Genomic DNA, 23,505 nt, shown 5'->3' on the forward strand with positions numbered 1-23,505 from the left:
CTCACAACCGCACTGAGAAGGTCAAATGTACTCTGAAAATTGAAATCTGAATTCAATTCCAACCCAGAAAAAAATTGCTGCGTTGCTTAGCAACCACACCAAAAGGGTTCATGGTAGACTCTGATTACTGCTTATAAATGGGTTGGTGGTAATAAGTAATGGTGGGTAATAGGGAACATTTTGTCCCAATAAGATAGGCTGAGTAGTAAATTACTACAAGTATCAGATCTGTGAGAGAGTGTGTGTGTGTGAGAGAGAGAAAGAGAGAGAGAGAGAGAGAGGAGGAAGAGATGTTGGGTGGAACTCGCCGTTCAGGGGCTTGTTTGAGGTGTTGTCTGGTGGTATTTGCAGTAGCTTCGGCTCTTTTTGTATCTGGGCCTGCTCTGTATTGGAGGTTTAAGAAGACTATCAAGTCGGGAAAGGCTTCGCCTTCTTGTAGCCCTTGCATCTGTGACTGCCCTCCCCCTTTGTCTCTCAACAACATCGCTCCTGGTATGATTTTCTCTCTGCTTTTTCTTTCCTTATTGTTGTTCTTCTTGGTTGGATTTATCTTTTGTGATCATTTTAAGAGGACTTGAGTGAAATTTGGGGTTGCCTATTTCAGCTTTGAGGTCCTTCTTCTTCACTTTGGTACTTATGGATTCTGATCTGTAGTTCGATTTTTTTTGGAACTATGTTCAGTTATTGTTTCTGGGTTTATTGTTTCCGTCTGTTAAATGTTCTTTTGTATGGCAAGTGCGTGAACCATATCTGCGCCGGTAAAATATTTATTGTATTAGCAGAATCCATTCCTTTTATGATTGAAAAGATGAATCATAATAAACAACGAGAAAATTTCAGCTATCTTACTCTCTAGATCTGATGTCTTTACTGAGCCATGGCTCTGCAGCCATTGAAGGATCTCATTTTCCATTTTAAATAGAGCCTGTGGTTGAATTTTACTAGCTTTCTATCTATCTATTATGTTCTATTGGTGGTTGCTGAGAACCTACTTGCATGGGAACAATTTATAATAGGTTATGTTATGATACACTTGAGTGAACTTTCAACTAATTAATACAGGAATCCATTCTTATGGGAGAGAGCATTTTTTGAATGACCGACTTGAGTTCCTCCCAAGGAGGTTATTTCCCCTCACTTGTACCTTGCAATTCATGAGATTGAAATATCCTGCTGCAATAAACTCCTCCTTTTCATGTTCAAAATATGCTTTTCCACCAAAAGTATGATATTCTGTCGCAGATATCTGTAATCTGTTCTTATAGATGGATGTATTGTATACATGGAAACTTGTACGAGTTCATTCATTTCAAGAACCTGGTCAGGAATTGTGAAGACCAGTCAATTTTATATACACAGAAACCAGATTGACTAGTATAAATTGATTTGATTTGAACTAGTCTTTATACCTTCCTTTTCTAGATCCTCTCTGTGCGTATTTCCAACTTTCAATCAAATATGGAACCAGCACATGACCACAGGACTTCAAAGGCCACTCTTTCTCCATAAGGTTATTTTAGCAGTTTCTCCATAAACTACTTCATTGCTATTAAGTTCTAATTATACAGAAATTTCACATTTCTTTGATGTAAAAAAAGACTTAATTGACTAGTTCCTGTGCAGTAAAGTTTATTCCTTGATTCTCCCTGGTCTGAAGCTCAATCTTGTAAAAAATCAACGATATTGGGTATTTTTAGATTAGGGTGTTCGCAGTGATGGCTTTGATTGTTGCTTTCTATTTAGTAAGTAGCAATTCCTTTCTCGAAATAGCCAGGGAAAAGAGTAGTTTCCCTTGATATATCTTTGCTTGTGTCTCTGTGATTTCTCCCATGAGCTGGAAGGTCCTTGATTGAACATCAGATTCTATTATTCAATTAAATAAAGTCTCTTTTATGTCAATTTATGTACTAATGTTTCCTGTGTTCTGTTTTGTTTTTTGTTGTTTGACAGGGCTTGTCAATCTTTCTGTCACAGGTGAGAACTCTTACTGGAAACTTAGCACTTTATATTGCTTCCCAGTAGTACTTTATGCTGCTTTTCAAACTGTCATAATCATTAACATTTTCATAGATGTCCAAGCATGAGTCTGTAAGAATGAAGGGAAAGTCTTCCTCTTCATCCTCCCCCCTCCCCACTTTTCTTATCACTTCCTGCCCTCCCTTTCAATGTGATATGGCTGTCCGATAAATATTTTATTTGCTTTGATGTTATGTGCATTTGGTTGATATTGCATCTGGTTCAGTTTCATCTATGTTTGTGCAAGCCAAAATCCAAATTTCTCAAAGGCAGATTTGGGCATTGACGGGTGCTTTATAGGGGGGATGATAAGTCAATTACATGTGCTTATATGGGTTTCTAAGATATACAGAATGAAGTAAATTCTGAAAACCTAGTACAGATAAGTTTAGCATGTTAGCCTTGTTAGCGTGCAGTTGAACAGAATAAAAGAGAGAAGAAAAAAAGTGGAAGAGAGGAATCAGATGAAATTATTGTGCTCTCGTTTCATAAAATATAAGAAACTGGTACGGTCTTTCTATGTAGGTAGTAGGCAGCCAGCACTGTAAAAATTTTGCCAATTTTCTTTTGCATGGATCCTGTTGAATAATAATTAGTAATTATGTGAATCTTGTATGGCTTTGAATAGAATTGATTGGAGAAATAGGATCCATGTAGCTGACCCCATTTAGTTGGGATAAGGCTGAGTTGTTGTATGGTCTTTTTATGTGAGAATGCTAGGCCCTTTCATTTTTTCTAGCAGCCAATTTCACAACATTGCCTCTTTCTAAATTCTAAGGACCTGGCGCTGGGGGAATTGGACAGGAGATGAAAAGTGACATTTGGGGTACCCTAAGTTTGAAAAGTGACATTTTGGGGTGCCTTATTGGTTAGTCCTACTCTAAAATAATATAAGTTCAAGTTTGCCCCTCCCAACCCCGCTCCCACCCCTGACCCCACCTTCATATCCACTTCTGCTTCCAAGCCTGACCCAACCACCACCACCACCACCACCACCACTGCATCAGTCCCTGCAACTCCACCCTGCCCTCCCCCTGCCACCCCAGCATTCTCCCTATCCCCGCTCAACCCCATCTCTTTCCTGTTTTCATGGGTGAGCTGCAGAAAAGGGAAAGGAATGGAATATGAAGATAAGGTAGACTGACCTTCAATTTTGCAGATGGGTCAGCAACACGTGAATCCAAACTGATTTCTGCAGCTCACGCATGAAAATGGTGGGATGTCTGAGCAATAACATCAGCACTATGTTTTGATCGAGAAGAGCTGTTCCTGAAACAATTTGTTCCGTTTGACTTGGACATCTCATCGTATTTGTCACCCCTTCAGTCAACGACATGACTGGCTCTGCTGAGTCAACAGTAGGTGCAGCTTCTGTGACTGAACCATCGATCTTCCTCTCCGCCTCCTCCTTCCCTGCTAAATCATTGGCCGGAGTGTCCGTAACTGAATTAGCACTCTTCTTATCCACCAATTCCCTGCCAAATAAACATCAGGCACAGTTTCCATGACTGAACTACCGCTCTTCTAATATTCTTTCATCTTCTCTGACTCCATGACAACTGATGCAGGAGGTTGAGAATCCTTGCCCTTCCTATCGACCCCTCCCTCTTTTCTTCATCCTCCGCTAATTGGACATGGTCTGGCTCTGATTTAGGGAGGCTCATTTCACTACCATCATTATCTTTCACATCATGCGTTTTTCAAATCATCATTCCCGAACACTAATTGAATTCACGAACAAAGTGAAAATCATTAGCAACAAAATGAGAGAATAGTGGCAAGCATGCACGTACCCTGTTGAGAGTGAGTTGTAATGGCCGTTGGCAGGCCTTTCCTTCTTTTTCTTCCTTGACTTTCGCTTCTTTGCACCTGATGGCATGATTGATTATTGTGGGCTCTTGTATGTGTGTGTGTGTGACATGATGGTAGTGAGGTCCTATCCCTGACACTTTAAACGGAAGTACCATAATGTAAGGAAGGGGGGGGGGCTGGGTGGAGTCAAGGAGCATGGTGGGGTGTGATGGGGGTGGCGGAGAGTGTGGGGCGGGTTGCAGCGGAGGGTGGGGAAGCAGGGGGTGGGATGGTGGGGGCTCACGTGGGGAAGAGATGGGTATGGGCAGGGGCAGGGAGCATAGTGGGGGTGGTGAGAAGCTGGGTCGGGTTTGCAAGGGGTGAGGCTGGAGGTGGTTGGGGTCATGGTGGGAAGCCGAAGTAGAAGTGAAGGTGGGTCAAGTGTGGGAGTGGGATTGAGAGGGGAAACTTGGACATATATTCATGTTGGAGTAAGACTAACCCAGTAAGGCACCCCAAATGTCAAACTTAGGGTACCTGAGGTGTAATTTACCCTTTATTTTATGACAGTTGTATCCTAGATCTGAAGATGTAGAGATTAGGTTAACTTGAGTTGATTGTTCTTGCTACCCATGTATTGAATAAGATTGTTGTCATTTGGCAGAATGGCACTAAAACTTTAGTTATGGTGCCTACTGGAGACATTAATATGCCTTGGACTTTCCAGATGATATTATTTTTGAGGAAAAATAATGAAATGCAAATAATTAGAAGTGTGCAAAGCAGGAATAATTGGGCTGAAGTGGGTTATTAGAGGTCCTTTTTAGGTGTTAAACTTTACTTGTGGGGATGAAATATGCTCACTTGCTCAGGCCCTGGTTGATGGTCCAAAATCCAAATGATCCGACTATGCTGTCCAATGGTCCATGAGAACACTTATTGATACTGTATTGTTCAAGTGCATGTTCATACATCTTTTACTGCTACATCATTCCATTCAGTTATGTTAATTATGACAAAATATGTCAATTTTGAGTGTTATATTATGGATGAGCCAGATTGTGGGAAAAATGACCCGGACCTCAACAAAGAGTTGGAGAAGCCATATGTTGACCTCCTAACAGAAGAATTGAAGCTTCAGGAGGCAGTTGCTGAAGAACACATGCGCCACATGAATATCACCTTTGTAGAAGCGAGAAGAGTGGCTTCCCAGTATCAAAGAGAAGCTGAGAAGTGCAATGCTGCAACAGAAACATGTGAAGATGCCAGAGAGCGAGTTGAGGCATTTTTGATCAAGGAGAGGAAGGTAACATCCTTGTGGGAGCGACGTGCCCGTCAATTGGGCTGGGAAGGAGAGTAGGTAGGACAGAAACACATCTACTTTAGTGAAAAAAAAAGAAGAAGAAAGGATTTGCCATTTCCATGTAATTGAGAAGAATCAAACACTATAGAACAGGCAAGCAAATGTACTTGAAGATGTAATCCTTTCCTAGCAGCTCCTCTCTCTCTCTCTATGGGTTTCTCCCATGTATCTAGCTTCTATTTTACATCATTTTGTTTAGAAGTAATTATATTCCTCTGATGAAAAGTTGTGTTGCTGAGGCAATTGAAGCCTGCTATGGATTGTGGGAAGGGTTATCGCATAATGGGTTTACAATCACAACATTCCTATAATTTCTACTAGTTCGATTTTTCTCTCCTTTCCTACAATCAATCTTTCCTATGGTGTGTATATATATTTTCAGTGTTAAAACTTTACATTCTTTATATACAATTCAATGCTTATGAAAAATAATTAAAAAGGTAGCGCTGAGTGGAAATGGGTGTCACATTTGGGGTCTTGTCTGGACAACATAGATCTTCCCATCCTTCACCACACCTTCTATGTCTTGTGGAAATCCATACAGCTCCTCAATTGTGCTTCCTGTACGTGCAATGCTTGATAGGATTGACTGGCGAAAGTTATCATCAATGATCAATGGGTCGGAAGAGTAATCCACCACAACTCTCTCTTCTTCATCCATAAGCACAGTGTCATAAAGAGCTCTCATCATCATCAAAATGATGGCATAAGAAATGGGCATGATATTGGATGTAAACTTAAAAAAGCATGCATAGAACATCCCTGCCATGATGAATTCACTAGGCCTAACAAAATTGACCACATTTGCTGCAAAATCATTGTAGTGTCCATGAGCATTGACATGTCAATGGCCACATCTTGAACCATAAATAGTAATAAAGCTGATACAGGATTAAATGATAAATGACTAATGAACATATGCACTCAGGTGGAGCATCTGTTTAATGGTATCCTTCACAGTTGTGAATGCAGACAAGGTCTCAAATTTTGATTTTGCCCCCTGCCGAAACCAAAATATTTCGGAAATTTTTTGGTAAATTTCACATATTCGGTTTCTTGCAAAACTGAAATATTTTTGCCGAAACTTTGAACCCTGGACATAGGTGATATATACCACTTCCACTGTGGATGTAATATGTATGCCACAACCAAGTGAATGTGCTTAGATTTCTTTCTTCCACAAACGTCTCTCAGCTATACTTTCCAGTTTGTAGAGGAAGAAGGTAGTGATGCTAATATATCTGCATCTATTCCTCTTTCTGTTCTTTAATAAAAATCTCTGCGCACCACCAGAAGGAAGAAATAGTGTGCTCACTAAAAAACAAAGAGATTCTTAAAATCCTTACCTATCATAAAGGCCAGCACCTGCATAACCTTCGAGGTCTTCACCGTCGGAATCAGATCAAAAAATAATTGATTGCAATATAAACAGGCCAATGGGTTTGCTTGGGTAACCCAGTAGCTGAAAATGGAGGAGTACATGATCACAAATAATGGTCAATTTAGTGTTTAAAGCCTTAAACATGTGGTATCTCTGAGACACTATAGTTTTATTTGTAAATACTCACCTTTGGAGAGTTGAGATCACTTTTCATACAGGAAAAGCTCAAAGCACGACCCGGATAAGCTCCAACAAGAGATTCTCCGAGTCCTTTTACCACCTATGCACAGAGAGAGAGAGAGAGAGAGAGAGAGAGAGAGAGAGAGAGAGAGAGAGAGAGAGAGAGAGAGAGAGAGAGAGAGATGCCAAATAGCAAACAAAAAAGAAATTAGAGAAAAAGAAAGAGGGGAAAAAAAGAAAGGGCCTACTATGAGACAGGCTATACATCAGCATATAATTCTGATGAGTCTCCAGATGATGGATTGGTGGTATGGATGACAAATGCATAATCTGCATTTATTATTTCTTGAACCAGGACTGCCATGCAAAGGGCTCATGGTCTAGTTTTGCATTCCGTATGCTGAAAAATGCTCTCATTCCATTTTGAAGCCCAGACCTGGAATACGCAGCAGAGTACTTCAAAATTTGAGGAAAAACATAGAAAAAGGATAAGTAGGTGAATAACATGTTAAACATTTTCAACTAATCAGCAAGCCTAATATTCCACTCACAGACAGACGATAATTTGTAAACAGATTGATAGACTACCTTAAGATACTCTTAGATAGATTAAGGGAAAAACATAGAAATAGCTCAAGTAAAAAAAACATGGAAAAAAGTATGTTAGTTGCAAATACAGAGACTCACACACACATACCCAAAAACAACTGCTAGTGTTAATAAGAAAATTTTCTTAGGGAAAATTACTTGATTACACACTTATGGATTTCCCCTAACAAAATTACCCACCAAAAGTTTCAGTTAACAAAAATACCCAAAATTAGGTTTTCCTTTACAAAATTACCCACTTAAAGTTTAAGTTAACAAAAATACCCAAAATTGAGTTTGGGTTTACAAAACTACCCACTCAAAGTTTCAGTAATAAAAAAAAAACATGATTATATGTGGAAGATGAAGACTCACTATTTTGGGTAGTTTTGTAAACCCAAACCTGATTTTGGGTATTTTTGTTAACTGAAACTTTGGGTGGGTAGTTTTGTAAACCTAAACCCAATTTTGGGTATTTTTGTTAACCAAAACTTTTTGTGGATAATTTTGTAAAGAGAAACCCAAAAGTGGGTAACCATGCAATTTTGCCAAAATTATATGCTACAGTTGTACCCAATATTCTTCAGCAAACCCAATTTTGGGTATTTTTTACTTTTTGTGGATAATTTTGTAAAGAGAAACCCAAAAGTGGGTAATCATGTAATTTTCCCAAAATTATATGCTACGGTTGCTACCCAATATTCTCAATGGAGAGGGTTCCCAATACCAACAGAGTCGGATCCATTCCAGCAAAAATTTCTCCCTTGAGACGGTTCTTGTTGTACCAAAATTTGTGGACATGTCAACAGAAAGATCTAGTTCTGTGAGCTTTTAATTCTGAAAAAACAAGAGCAAACACCCATGGCATATACGCCCGAAATGGACCATCAAGTTCGACTTGTAGCTTATCTGGAACGTATCTCCCTTGAAATGGCAGTTCTGTACAATATATTATTGAGATCCAGTAAAAAATAACATAAAATCCACAAAAATATCAAGTCTAACAAGAGGTCAGGTAATGAATGACACTGACTACCACACTCCTGTTCTTCTGTTTCCATGAGTTTCTCTATTCATCACCATATAATATGTAAATTCATTGCTCTAGTTTTTGTGTATAAACTGAAACCAAAATGAAAATTTGAAAATTATCTTTGAATATCTTTGGTAATTAATATTTACATTCCTAAAGGTAAGCGTCTTGATGTTTGTAATGAAAGCAAAAGGTAAAAGTAGGAGATATGGGTGTTTTTAAGGACACCCCCTCCCCCAAATGAAAACCCTATAATGTCCTTGAGCCTCTAGATATACATTGACCAATCACATTTTCTCAACATATATGAAGATAAAGTGAAAATATCTAATAGCCCTTTAAGTTAAGCATAGAGCAGTAATTCTTACCTTTTTTATTGCCATCCATGCTTGTGTCCATCGCTGCTCCCCTTCATCACCAGGCCAGGGAATCCTGGAACCTGATAGCATCTCACTTCCATCAGGGGCAGTCTCATTCCAAACTAAAATATACTGCCAATATTTGGGGATGATGATAATGACAATAGGGGAAAATGCCACTACACAATCTATCATAGATAAGCTTATCTTAGTGGTCGATGGCCTGGATAAGTAACTTGTCAAAATTTCAAACCCAGTATTAATCATATACTGCCATGTGTATTGGCATGCATCACCATGTATATCCATGCACATCTAAGTTACTCCAAGCAGTACTGACAAGTGAAATCAGTGTTCGAAATTTTGGCGAACTAGATATACTTTGTTTAATAATAATATTAATAATAAACTAATACTAATAATTATTATCTGACTCTAAGTTCTGTTTTAATTTCCCTGAAAAACATACAACCTGTCCTGCCGCAGTCACCCAGAAAAATTCCAAATGGGAAGTTAAAGTTTCAAGACAATCACACGTGTAACATGAGCCTTTTCAACTACATATATTTTTCTCTATGGTTAAAAATCATTAACTATGAAATATAAATGAGAATAGAAGCTATTTATATCATAGAATTGGTAGATCAGATCTAAAGGAAGGACCAGTAAGAAAGTTGAAAAGAGATAATATAGACACATTCTGGTTTAGCTCTGCTGGGCACAGCTGTAAAATAAAATTAGGGTGTAAATCCTAGAAAATCTATTAATAAGATTAACACAGGGTTAAAGATTTGCAAAATAATGAGTTTCTGGATGACTTTCAGAAAAAAAAAAAAGTTTTCAAGAAATAAATAGCATATAAAGTTCAAAGTTCCTCAAAAATTGAGTGGTAGAGCTTGAAGCAATTAGATATTTTTTGAGACTTATAGTGGGATCTCAATTTTCAGCAGAGCCCACTTACCCAACAATATCATGATATTAACTAGTGGATTTGCATTAAGGGGAATTCAACATGACATGAAATCTGACACAACAAATGAATAGGTCATGTTAAGGTTCAAGGAATGTAACCTGGCCATTCACATGACCCACTATCGTTTTAATCGCAAAACATTTTTACACACATTATATGCAATATACTTGACCATTAGAAAGGTAATGTTCTCAATTTAAACAAGCCTGTGGCTCGGCGATCTGACCTCTATGGTCTATATTCTATACTTTACATTAGAAGTTCAATACTCTCATTCTGAAGACAAATTTTAACTCCATTAACCTCAAAGAGGTTAGATCATTCAAATCTAACACCACCCTCTGCATGACCTATTGACATGGAACTGACATGTGGATTGAAACAAGATTGAAACTCTTCTTGTGCCTCTTGAAGGGAAAAAGCAGGTCTAAAACTAAGAACACTGTCCTTGTGAATCTGCAAGTGTATTTCCTCTGTCAAATATTGAAGTTCCAAAAGCCAGTTTTGATTATTTAATTAGTTTGATGGAGGGCCGGTAGGGGTAGGGAAGAATTCCCTAAGATGGGTCTTAGAGTTGCTGGGGAGGGGGAGAAATCGCACTAAGAAAAGGGAGGAAGGAGAATCACACACAACCCTAAGGCTCTCAAACATTCAAATTCAATTCATCTTCTCAATCTGTTTTCTAATTGAACATTACATGCATTTAAATAGTAAGAAAAAAACCAACATTAAAGGAAACCTACTCTAATGTGGAAACTCAAATTAATTAGAAACTAAATCCTAGTAGCTATCTCCTACCTAAGTTACCAAAAAATAAAAGATTGCATAAAAATAAAAATCCTAAAATATCCTACTAGCCAAAGACTCAATATGGGTCCGGTTCATCTCTCGTTGGATATCCAGATGGGTATGGATCGCTCTATGGGTGCGTATCTACATCATAGTTGGCTTCTATTCAAGCTAGTTAGAAACATGCCTCTTCCCAACGCAATTATCTTAAGCTACAAGCTCAATAAACAATTATTCAGTCCTACCGGTAGAGTAAACTTACCAACTGAGGTGGTGCTGCGAGCTGCAGAACCGTCTCGTGGATCTGACCAAGTGTGCTAAACGGTCCTCCTTCTAACCTTTTCTTCAGGGTCTCTAATGTGTCAACTACTGCCTGCAATAGGGTGATATAGCAAATTGTTCACTAAGTCGCAAATAAATAAAAGCTGTGATAAGGCTCCAGCACTCATAAGATGATGAACCACATCTCCATTTAAACAGTTTTTGATATATAGATTACACTGAGGAGTGAGGAGATCGTTTTGCCCACATAAATCAGATGAGACTCTTCCTCTTCTAACCTAAACTTTGTTGCCATTTTAATGTGGAAATGAAGAGGACTCCAACTTATATTTAGTGACTAATGTCATCCAGAACTTTATTGCAGAAAACAATTAGGGTTCTTGGTAATGGAAGTGCATTTGAACCAGGTTATTGATATTTCCATTGTAAGGTTTCTGAAAAATGATATGGTGGATGCACTTTTCTGTTCACCATAAGCAGAAAATGAAGGCCTTCAGTAAGCACATGCTACAATCTCTTGCACAATCCCTAATCATTGAGCATCCTAAGAGATTATTTATGCAAAGAAATGATGCCTATGTATATTCTGCCTGGTCCACATTCATAACAAATGCCTTACCAATTGAAAATGAGAAAAAGATATAACCGTTCTCAGAGGAATAGAGTATAGGTAGCACATAGACTGGGGACTAAGTAACAAATGATAGTACACAAGGGGTGTTACATGAGATGAGACAAACCAGGTTTGAACTATCCACGAGAACCTTCTCAAAAACACCAAATGGTACGGCCACTGACGTTGGAATTCCAACCCAAGATGGCACTTTTCCTTTCAGGTATGCAATATTACGTGATTTAGCTCCAACCTACAACATTTAAGGGCCCATAAAGGTTAACAAACTTAAAATGAAAATTTTAATTAAAATACCACGTCCTGTTCCTTTGCCACAACTCCTATTTTATTATATGCAATAGGCTATGTTTTAGCATAACTCTAAGCAGTTACTTTCTTATCATAGACAGGAAAAATTATATGAAGCAAGGACAAATAAAAGAAAGTCAAAACTCTCAACTGAAAATACACCTCAGAATGACAAACAAGAAACGAAATAACACCTTAACTAGAGAACAAATTTTATTTGAAAGCCTAACCATTTCGCTGGTGAACTCCTCAGCCGATATGGCATATCTACCACAGAAGTGCTTTCTGACCAAAGCCAAAGAAGGTGAAGGTACACATTCCTTCAAGTTTGTTGAGCTTGTCTCTGACAATTCACTGTCCTTGACCTCACTGTGATTTAGAGAAAATGCAGCATAATCCAATTTTCAGTTCAAAGTAGTTTAAACAAAAGAAATGTGCAGTATATTTCGTAGGTAATACAGCATACGAAAGAAAAATGAACAAAAAAAAATCTAGAGCTAAAATCTCATTCGGAGAGAATAGCAGAAAAAGATTGTGTATCTGCAAATCAAAGAATACAGACCAGAAATACATCCGACAGCTTTAAGTTAAATGAACAGAGTATTGTACCTATAAAATATATCTGCTGAGGTAGGCTCTAACCGTAGTAACTTCCCTTCATTTACTTGGAGGTCAGACAGGATGTCGGGGTCAAAACATGTAGCAAAACAAACCTGTCAGAAGAAACATTAAAATCAAACATCATGTCATACCATTAATCAATAAGTGAAGCATAGGAAATTTAAATATTGCCAATGTGACCAGCTAATTACTTTGCTATTTCTCGCTCAAACAGAAACATGAGATAAGACATATGGCATGTCAGATGTCAGCACAGCAACAGCACCAGCAGGAATTTCTTCCTCTCCTTTTACACTCTTTGCCACTAATATTATTGGTCGTCCATAAGATTTATTCTGGACAGCAAGTAATTCATCCACGACCACAACATATCCTGCAGTCTCGATTGGGCTGATAACCTGCCAACTGTTCCGTGCACACAATATTGCATCAGAATGTGACTGCATAGTAGAATGTTAAGTAAAAATGGCAATCCTTGCAAATTCAAATATCAGAACCAGTAAAATATTTAATTTTTGAACCAACAATAGACTCTCAAAATGTATTGAATTCTTAAACTTCTGGAATTTTCTAAGGCTCTCAACTGCATAAATGTTTAAATCATATAGAGAACAAAATATCAACCAACCTTCCCAGATTAGCTGACCTCTGAAGAACAGGATCCAGTCGTTGAAGAAGTGAGGACAAGGAAGCAGCTGATCGAGCACGAATGGTTTCTTCAGTAAGTATCTTTACCTGCAAGAGGTACTTATAAGTGCAGTATCCAGTGTATCCCCATGTGCTGCGTACTGCAAAAGCATATCTTTGTACTGTCAAAATCAACAACATACAGCCCATTGATCAACTTCTAGCAATGATCCAAGGTACTCTGCAGATGGTTGCAGAAGTCGCTCGTAATGTTCTGCCTGGCATGCAAAAGCAAGTCGGCTCCTGTCAAGAAATGATTTTGCATATAATGCCCAGCCATCATCTCTAGCCCTGAACTTGTCCAGCGTGTGATTCCATCCCTTGTAAGAACAACAGTATAAGATTCAAAGGCAAAAACCGGAAAAACACATCATTGTACCAAACAAATAAACTGAGACTCATTGTTTTCATTCCTCTAAGCCATGGAACAGATACAAGATAACATGTAGACAATAATTTTTCCCTGCTGACTGGAATCCTCATGTCCTTTATCATAGAGTTATAAACAATAGTTGTTTATTCAACTATGAAATTAGATATGGGAGAAAGTAAATATTAAAATGGGTAATAACTAACTTCAAGAAGGCAATATGAATCAGGAAAAGGAAAGACCAGAACTGGGAGCTTGATCTGCCAAATCAGCTTATATCATGCAAGAATAACTTGCAGAAGAGTGTCATAAGTGAAAGAAAAATTAGTAGCTGGGATTCACTGGCATATACAATTTAATCATATGCTTTAGAGATGCACATTTGTTAAATTTAAAAAAAAAAAAAAATGAAGTTGTTCCGTTTCCATTGCCGAGCAATTGGGTATGTTCGAAAGCTGCACATTGTACACCTAGTTATTCAGTCCTCTTCCCAAAAAACAGAGGAAAAGGTTGTAGTAGGTTGTATGTTATTCAGGCAATGCATATGGATGAAGAATTCAAAATATAGTCTTTCACTCCTAAATGCTTGAGATAAGGCTAAGCTAACAATCACAAAACTTTAGAAGGTTTACTCATAATTGTTTTTGTTGTCAAAATAAAAGACTTAATTTTCAAACAAGGCCCCCAAGGATAACTTTAAGTTCTGAAGGATGACCATGCAATTACTATAATTGGATTGAGCCAGTATTTACCTTTAAGCAGAAAATTAGATCCCTGTTATTATCTGATGAAAGAGCAAGGTTTTCAAGTACCAAATTGATGAAATACATAATTTTCTGCAAGAGAAATGGTCAGATCAGATTAAGATTTATGTAATTCAGATATACAAAACCGGAATTTTAATCTATATTTTTTACATTTAAAGCATATAAAACAAGCTGCCAGGAACCAAACACAGAATCAAGACACCAATAAGAGAAACGAAAGAAAGACAAATGTTGAAAAGATATTACACATGGAAAATACATATGCATGTGCCATAAACAGGACTTACCTGAGGTCCATCATTATTTAATTCCTCATATCCCCTCTCAATGGCTGTCCTAACCATAGAATCAAGAGCAATATCCAAAAATAAAAGATCTCTGAGACGATCGTGGGGTTTATGAAGCAAAGGCCGAAGCTCCTCGCAAGCCTCAAGCAAACCCTGCATCAAAGAAGTAGATACAGAGAGCAGGAAATTGCAAGGATACAGTATAACTTCTTAAATAAAAGGAACAATTCCAGTATCACACACCTCAAGAAGAGGCTCTATGTTCTTATCTTCGACATGATCCAGAACAAATTGCACCAGTTCCTGTTCAAATATTCATGTAACCATATCGAAGGATCTTTTTTTCCAAGGGACCCACAAGGGACTATAACAGTATATGCCTAGAGGGAGTAAAAAAAAAAATACCGGAAATCCTAATGGCAAGCCTGCCACAGGGTTTATCTGCACCCCAACCATGAAGCCTCGACCCTGAACTAAAAAGTTTTATCAATTACTACTAACACCAAACCATTTCTCAGGGACTCCAGAAAATTAAAGACATTACCTCTGTCCTGTAACCCATACAATTTCCAATGGCAGATTCAAGGTCAGCTCCCGAATGAACTGCCTGCAGGATAAATAAACAGAAAACACCATAGCATAAGTTAACATGAGACAGGTAGGGAAAAAAAATAAAGTAATAAAGTCCATATGATGTTGAAGCAACAGTTCAAAAATCTTTTTGAAGATCATTTCGTAAACCTTAACCAGAGACGTAATGTACTGAAGCATATCAATTGGACCATCATCAAAGGCACACACTTTTGTGGTTTGGCCACCTTATTTCAAAGTTGAAAATCAGACAGTATAAGCTTTCGATATATCAATAATACAATATCATGCACGCAATAATAGATTCCATTATTTTCTCTACTGATGTATCTGCACAATCTGTGCATTCTTTATCCCTTTGCAGAACGCATAAAACGTATAAACAATGCCTCTTGAAAGTCTTCCAGATGTTTAATGCAGGACAAGTATGCAGCCTCCAAGTCATATAGAAATTCATTTTGCATAACGGATTTACAGATTATATCGCAACTAAAAGACTTATTGCACCCTCCAAGTCATGTAGCAAATAACGGATATAAAGATTATACTCGACTAAAAGGTTCGTCAAACCAACCTTTAAAGTTCTCATGTAATTCTGCAAATCAAGCAAAAGGCCATCCTTCTGGTCTCTCCTGAAATTTGGTTCAGAATGTATAGCACGATCATAACTTAGAAGGTGTTCTTTTGTTATCCCATTTGAATTCAGTGTTTTCCAGTAAGCACTGATATCCAAGTCACTTTTAATATAGTCAATTAGAGCCTACAAGGAAACAGCTTGTGAGACATTCATGGCAACAAAACTGAAGAGAAGGTTCATCTGAACTTGCACAGCAAATATTTTTATTCTACTTAGTTTTATTCTTTTATATTTATTCAATTTTCAATTCAACAAATTCGATTGATTGATACGAGTTGATTTTCTATTTCAAAAAATTGACGAAACAATAGCTAACCTACCTGACAGATTATAACATCATCAGGACTTGTATTATTATGTAACTGTTGATGCCACTCTTCCATCATTCCCCCTTTGCAATTATTTTTTCTCTGCAGACAATTTCCATATGATTTTAATACACACTTCAAGAAACAAGCAAAAGTTGGAAAATAAAAGTCAAAGTAGAAAGAAACAAATGAAAATACCCAAGAGGTAGATCTGGTGCCTACCTGGATGACCAAGATCTCATCCCGGATGCGTTGTCCCACATCCCCTTCGCCTCCACGACCTACAGTGGTCAGGATCATCCGCAGAATTTCCTGGTACTGGGGGTACCTTTGGTATATATTCTGAAGTAATTCTGTAAACCTATCCTGAGCTCTACTGATCTCTCTGCGTGGGAAGAAAGTTTATATGGAACTTTAAAGGCAAGAATGCTTATCACTCACCAAATAATAAAACAAAATAAAAGAGAGAGAGCGAGAGAGAGGGGCACAAAGTATTACATCCCCTTTTGTACTTCGTGAACCCCCTCCCCTTGCCTTGGTCTCTCTACCCTCTCCCACCCCCCTTTTGTCTTGGAATCTCAATCCCCGCAGATCGGTTAGGGTTTGTAAACCCCCTTTGGTGGGAGATTCTTCTTATTCATCCATCTGCCCCCATGTTGGTAAACCTTGGTATAACGGAAAAGCCTTTAAGAGTGGGAAAGGCTCATATTCAAAAACAAAACCATCTGCCCCCCCCCCCTATTGTAAAAGCACATTGGCTTCACAAGCAAAAAGGACAATCTCCGGTGATGCCTTACCCATTTATTGGACTGGTAATTTTCCCCCATGTTTTCCTAATAGATTGTCATTTGTTCCCCCCCCCCCCCCCCCATTCGCTTGATTCCCCCTCCATCTTGGTTTGCTCTTTAGGTAGGGGCTCTCCCCTTTGCTTGCCCTAGTGGCTTGTATTTTGTTTTTTCTTTTCTTTGTTTTAATATATTTTTCATTCACCCCCCAAAAAAGTAAAAATCCATAATAGATATACCGTGGCTTCACATTGTAATTTTTATTCCATATAAGCTGCCTTGTAGCCATAAACCTCATCCAAACAAAAATCCCAGCAAGACCTAATTCCCCAGCTTCTTTTGCCCATTCTATCAGATCTGACGCAATGTTAAATCTGTGACAGAAAAAACATGGTTTAGTACTTTGAGATTGATCAACTGAACTAACAACTTTGCAGCGCTTGGTTATTAACTACAAAATAGAACAACAAAAATATTTGTAAAAAAGAGTACTATATCTATAGTGTTGCATATTTAGTCTTCAGACTGGATGGGAATCCAATTCAATTAGTGTAAATTAAAAACTTCATCTCATTGATAAATCCAAAGCAATATGGTTCTAAATAAAGAAAATTTCACATTATTCCCAAAAGAAATCATACATTCTACATTCTGTTTTTGTGAGAAGAAATTGCTTATGTAAAAATGACTCATGTCCTCGATTAGATTTTTTGATAGGTATGATGGTCAGTGGTTAGTCATCGTCAGTTATATAAATGTACCATAACAGCCTCTGAGTCGAGGGGAAACAAGAACACAAGTTGGATTCCAGTTACAAACTGCACATGAAAATTTAGTTCTAAACTTCTAAAAATTTCGTTCTAAGGTTTTCATGAGCTAACTTCATATGACAAGCAAACTCCAAAAACACACTAGAAGAACATCATGATTCATGACTGTATTTTATTAACACATGGTCACTTTGAGCCCAATTTTAAATTGACATCTAACAGATCACTGTATAGAAAGGCTGGTGTTGGGACTTTACCCAATTACACCTATTGTTTAAACTGTTTTAGGTATTTGCATGCTTAGGATAGTTTTATTTTTGTAATGCATGCTAGCTTAGGAAGTTCTTATGTCTACTACTTAGCTTCTTTTTCTTTTATGTGTGCTTGACTAGTTCAATTATTTTTGTTTAGTTCTTGGAGACGTCTAAGAATTTACTTTTATGCTTGTCTAGTTAATTTCATATTTGTTTAATGTGTTTTTATTTTTTTCATAGTGTGTATAGACTATCTGTATTTGTGTGCTTTTACTGTAAGGATGAATTTGTTAGAACTTGGTTTCTATTCTCTGTTTTGGCCTATTCTGTCAAAGACAGGATATAATTCTATAAGAAATCACGGTCATTTTCTAGACCGAGAGAAAAGACTCCGCTCTGATGGACGTCTGGCTGCCTCAGATGCTAAACCAATCTGTGTATCTTTTCATCTTCCCACTCACATTCACTCTATTAATTCGTTTTTTACATTTCATTTTAATCTATTTATTTTTAGTAAACCCTAGAACCTCACTCCTTCCATCTCTTTCTGTTCCTATTACACTCCTTCTTCCATGGCACCAAGAGGTAGGAGATTCTCTATTCAGAGAAACCTGCCTTTTAGTTATTCATACTAGGAATCCCCAAATGGAAACAACTCATTGTCCTAATCGGCAGTCCTTCATAAATCCAGAGAAGACTCCTCAAGAACCCAAAGAAGTTGAAATGAGTAAAGCGAAAGTTGGAAAGCAAGGAACAAAGAACCTGGACTTCATACAAGAGTTCAGGGAGTTTGCTGCACAAACCATTATTGATTTGCAAGCATTAAGTGAAGAACAAGACACCATGATGGAGCAACTGAACGAACTCTTAGACCCCAATAGGAAGACAAAAGAGTTCACCATAATAGATCTCAAAAAGTTCTTCTCTGATGTATGACAGTTCACCAATTAGGTTACAACAATATGCACGCTACAAAGTTCCTATGGGGGAGTGCGGTTCCTGCATATGCGTGAAGGCCAATGGGAGTGCATGAAAAAGCATCCACAAAAGACTCATTTTCCCTTTCATGGGGGGCAGGCCAGTCATTTCGCCCCCCCCCATGTGTCTAGAAGCAGGGGCCACACTCCCCCACAGAAAATATTTCCCCATATATAAATATATATATATATATATATATATCACAAAAGAACTATCTGAATAACACAAAAAATTTTACCACATTAAAGATCTCAAGTGGTCAAAAGCCTAAGAAGAACTCACCTATGCATAAAAGACCTTTGGGCCTGACTCTCCTTCTCTGCAATTTTGTCCAGCAAATCCTTTGCAATACCTTTGCCATCGCTTTCACCCCTCTAATTAAAATAAGGAAAGTGATATAAATTATGGAACTCAGAAATAGAACAATATAAAATGACAGTTCAACTAATACTTAAATGTTCCACATGGAAGATTATATAAAAAAACAACCAGTTTAAGCTTCCCAGCTCCAAGGCCAAAATCAATGTGGAAGTCAGACCCATTATTCTTTATCCATTTTCTTCCAGAAAGAAGGACAAACGGCATCCCTACAAAATTCTCTTCTCCAATCTCTATTTCCATGAATTTCACCTGAAAATCAAATGGGAAAATGAAACAGATCAACATAGTCTATGATAAAAAATAATAATAAAAAGTGGTTCAGTATCAGTACACATGAAAACAGATTAATGTTCTCATGAGGTACCTGGCAAGGAGGTTCCCCATAGTAGCTCTCAACAAATTCTGTTTGACTAGCCCCATCTAGCAAAACTGAACCATGGGGCAGTGCATTTTGAGGTGGTGCCTACAAATTCCATCCTCTTAACTAAATAATTACACAAAATTGGAGCCACAAGTTAAAATATAACAATACTAATCCATTCCAACACATCATATGCCTAATGAGTTATTTATAATTATTATTAATAGATATTATAATAGCTCACCGCCCACTCTCCAGGTTCCTTGATATACCCCAATGAACTCTAAGTGGCCCTTTAAGATCTGTAGCCAAATAAACCTTTGTCTTACCAAAAGGTTTGGTAACAAGCACCTTGAAATTTTGAAGGGAAAGTTAACAGTTAGAAAGGAATTCTAATTGTGATGTCTATCTGATAAGAAAGATGTCACGGTATTAGGCTAACTCACCAGAAGTTCCTCATCACCAAGCTTAAACATTAATTTATTCATGATGGGACCACCATCTTGCTCTCCCTTAGCATTTAGGAAAATCTCAACTGTCATTGGGCCTTTTGATGGAATAGAAAGCTTTTCTTTTACGGATTCAGTAGCATATTCATTGAGAAGCTCCATAAGATCTCTTTTCTTGCGCTGAATCCTTTCAACAGTGAAATATCTTTTATTCTGCAGCTGCTTTGAAACTCTAGCTTGGATATCTCCCTTGATGAGCTTTTTCTGTATTTCATCAAGAGAGGCACCCTTATCTAATTCAATTTGCAGCTCTTTTCTAGCTTCGTCAAATTCTTTCTGTTTATGAAACAAACAGACATCATCATTCAACATGAGCGAAGACCCATCTTAGAAATTACAAGAAAGAAATAATAAGTAATCCATCCAAAAAGAAAAAATAGAAATGACAGGTACATATATAATTTTATACTTTCTATAACATAACTAATATGAAGAAATATAACAAATTGTATCTAATTATGCCACAAGGACGTTTGAACTTTAAAAGTTGTTGATCTGAGGAATAGTTGGGCCTCCCAGCTCTCTTCCATCGTATATAAGCCTGTACTTGTACAAGATCATCAGGTATCTTGCTCTTGTTTTCTGGAACATAAGATACTTTAGCTTTACTGTAGGCATCATTTTTTGTTAGCTTAGCATGTTGTTCCACTTCCTCTACGGATGTCCCCCTGGCTATTTCTTCCAATTCTCTGATCTGAGATACTTCATCTTCCACCTATAGCATGTGAAACAATTTATTGATAAGCAAAGAGTGGGTTGGGGGGGTGGGGAGGGACAAAGATAACCTGCTCACTTAGTTGCAGTCCTCTTTTTGCGATGGATTCATTTCACGGTGTTAACAAGAAATCAGATGTTGTGCACTAAAACATTAAAGAGTTGCATTCCCCATGTCTATCAGTGAGGAGATAAGTAACAGCTCCTCTGTTGTGAGAAGAGCTTTTGACGATTAGTTATCAGGTCGTGTGTTGTGGTTTTACCTTTTTCTAAGATAAAACCTGCATCAAGTAGCATGGGACAAACCCAAAAAAAGAAGTGACATGACAAATAAGATAAGATCTATGTGAAAGAACATACTGGGCCTATACATCATAACATTGATTGAAGCTTACGATTCCCCTGTTCTATTTTGATAGCATCAATCTCCCCTTCAATTCCTCATGGGTAGAGGCCAGCAAATAATCAACAAGCTATGAGTTTTCCAAATAATTTGCTCAATATCTAATGTGAAAGGTCAAAGATGAATGGTAAATGAAGTGCAAGATAATGTGGAAAACATTCTGCATGAAATTTTTTTCCTTTATATAACTATTGCTCTCGTTTGACCTACAAGAAGGTAAAAGTAGAGTGAAATCTCTTCCCTTCTCTTTCTCTGGAGTATACTTTTGTTTATCCTTTCTTTCATGTCTCAAAAACTCTTCAGGAACCAAAACATTCCGGCTAAGTTCCTCTTTTAACTGGATACAGAAATTCTCCCCATTATCTTTGAACCTATATAATAAATGATCATGATTTATTTCAATAAGTATATGCAATCAAATCATTAATCAAGATTCAAGACCATAGAAATTGAAGATCACTAACCATTTATTCTGCTTCTCATCAAATATAAGAAATTCTACAGCTTGTATTTCAGGATCATCAACCTCTATTTTCACGCATGATTCCAAACCAGACTACAAGAAACGCAAAGAAAGTAACGAGTAAAGAATTCATTTTATGACTGAGAACAGACAAGATAAATATTCATTACACAAAAATTAAAGGGGAAGCATTTTTATAAATGATATGTTATTACTCCAAAGAACGTACATTAATCAAGGGAGTTCTGAGGCCCCGGTTCTTGTATATTTTTGTTCCATCAGGTAGACGAGAAGGAAGCATCCATTTCCTGAAAAAAAAAAAAAAAACCACATAATAAGAGGAGGGAAAAAAGAGAATAGGAGGTAAGCTACCCCCTTTTTTCCAGGACAAATGCCACCCCATTGAAGAATGAGAGAGTTCCTACTGTTTTTAACTTGAATATTTATTTTGAAGCTAGACCCTTGAGTAGAAGTACCAATACCAGTCTGCCCATTTGCAGGGATAAAGCTTTATGTTACTAACTTCTTTGAAATCATTTCAAGTAAAATTCAACAATGCAGTAAGATATAACTACCTGTAATTCAGAATTTTCATCGAGACTGAATTTTCCTGCAAGCTATTTAGGATAAGGAAATTGTGATTAAACAACTGTTGCAAACTAACTATCAAAAAAAAAAAAAAAAAAAACTGTTGCAAACTGTTCCAACTAAAGCAATTTCTTCCACTGAACATTTTGGGATTTTAGGCATCGGTCAGCTATTGCATTTTGCAACATAAAACAGAATAGAATATATATATATATATATATAGCAGTCTGAGTAGAGCTTAGGAGCATCTAATATGCATTTTTGTTAGCATTATCAAGATTAAATGTATTACACAAGCGCAAAAAAACATGTGCAACAATACTATCTTGACAATTCTTAATTATGTCTTAAAGTGAGGGCAAGTGAATAATAAATTTGTCATATCCAGTTGTTCATATAGATTACTACACACACACCCAAAAAAAAAAAAAAGGAGCTCACATAGATACGATCATAAGCACTGGGAACATAAAATATCAGAAGTTCTGTTTCAAACAGAAGCTAAAGTTCCTTCCAAGGAAGAAAGAGAGAGCTGAACATAATATGTCAATAGGAGAGTACAAGACCACTGTGAGTAACCACTTAAACCGTATCTACAGGGTATGAAAAAATTGGAATTACCTTGAAAGTGGGATCTGTGGCTAACACAGCACCTGGAACAACAGAAATCATTCTGCGTCTTCCTTTAATTACTCGTGTATTACCCACATTGAATTTAGTAGCAACTAAGCACTTTCGTATCTGAAGTGCTCTTTCATTTTCCATTGAAGCTTGCAAAGGAGCATTTTGGGGTAACCCAGAAGAACTGGTTACACTTGGATGCTCTAAGATAGTAGGCAAGCACAGAGATTGGTGGAGGAAGCAATTTCCTAGAACACTGCTCATGTTCTTTGATTAATTGCAACTGAAATCTGAATAAAAAGCACGAACCAGAGAAGGTTTTCTTAATAAAAAAATAATCGAAGATTATTAATAAACCGTTGAGACTCTAAAACCCTCAATCAAATAAAATAAAATAGAAAAAGCAGAAATTTCGTTGCTCAAAAGCTTTCCAGCAACGAACAATAACTACCTGTCGATCTGAAAGAGAGGAAGAACATCGATCTTGATATAGCTGTCTGTACTGTGCAGTGTGTAGGCTCTCCCACAAGGAAGGAAGGGAGGAACAAGAAGTGGTTAACCGATAATGGCGCCGTATCTAATAGATTAGTATTCAAACAATACAGTAGCGCAACGTCTACCAAACGACAAAAACTGAATGGAGGGTGTTTCTGTAAATTGGTCAGTTTTAGATTTACATAAACACCCCTAAAATCTTTGTCAATTTTTCTAAGGAATACCCTCCCAAATACTG

General features: G+C 37.3%; 1 protein-coding gene and 1 pseudogene across 1 annotated transcript; one reads left to right on the forward strand and one right to left on the reverse strand.

Moving 5' to 3' along the window:
* The first annotated feature begins 57 nt into the window (after positions 1 to 57).
* Positions 58 to 5,517, forward strand: LOC122083985. Its single transcript, XM_042651954.1, has 3 exons — positions 58 to 492; positions 1,951 to 1,974; positions 4,866 to 5,517. Exons 1-3 carry the CDS (start codon positions 291 to 293, stop codon positions 5,165 to 5,167), a joined length of 528 nt encoding a protein of 175 aa, XP_042507888.1. The 5' UTR covers positions 58 to 290; the 3' UTR covers positions 5,168 to 5,517.
* LOC122083986 lies at positions 5,503 to 23,346 on the reverse strand (annotated as a pseudogene).
* Between the last annotated feature and the right edge of the window lie 159 nt (positions 23,347 to 23,505).

The sequence above is a fragment of the Macadamia integrifolia genome, chromosome 7, assembly GCF_013358625.1.
Source record: "Macadamia integrifolia cultivar HAES 741 chromosome 7, SCU_Mint_v3, whole genome shotgun sequence".
Classification (NCBI taxonomy): Eukaryota; Viridiplantae; Streptophyta; class Magnoliopsida; order Proteales; family Proteaceae; genus Macadamia; species Macadamia integrifolia.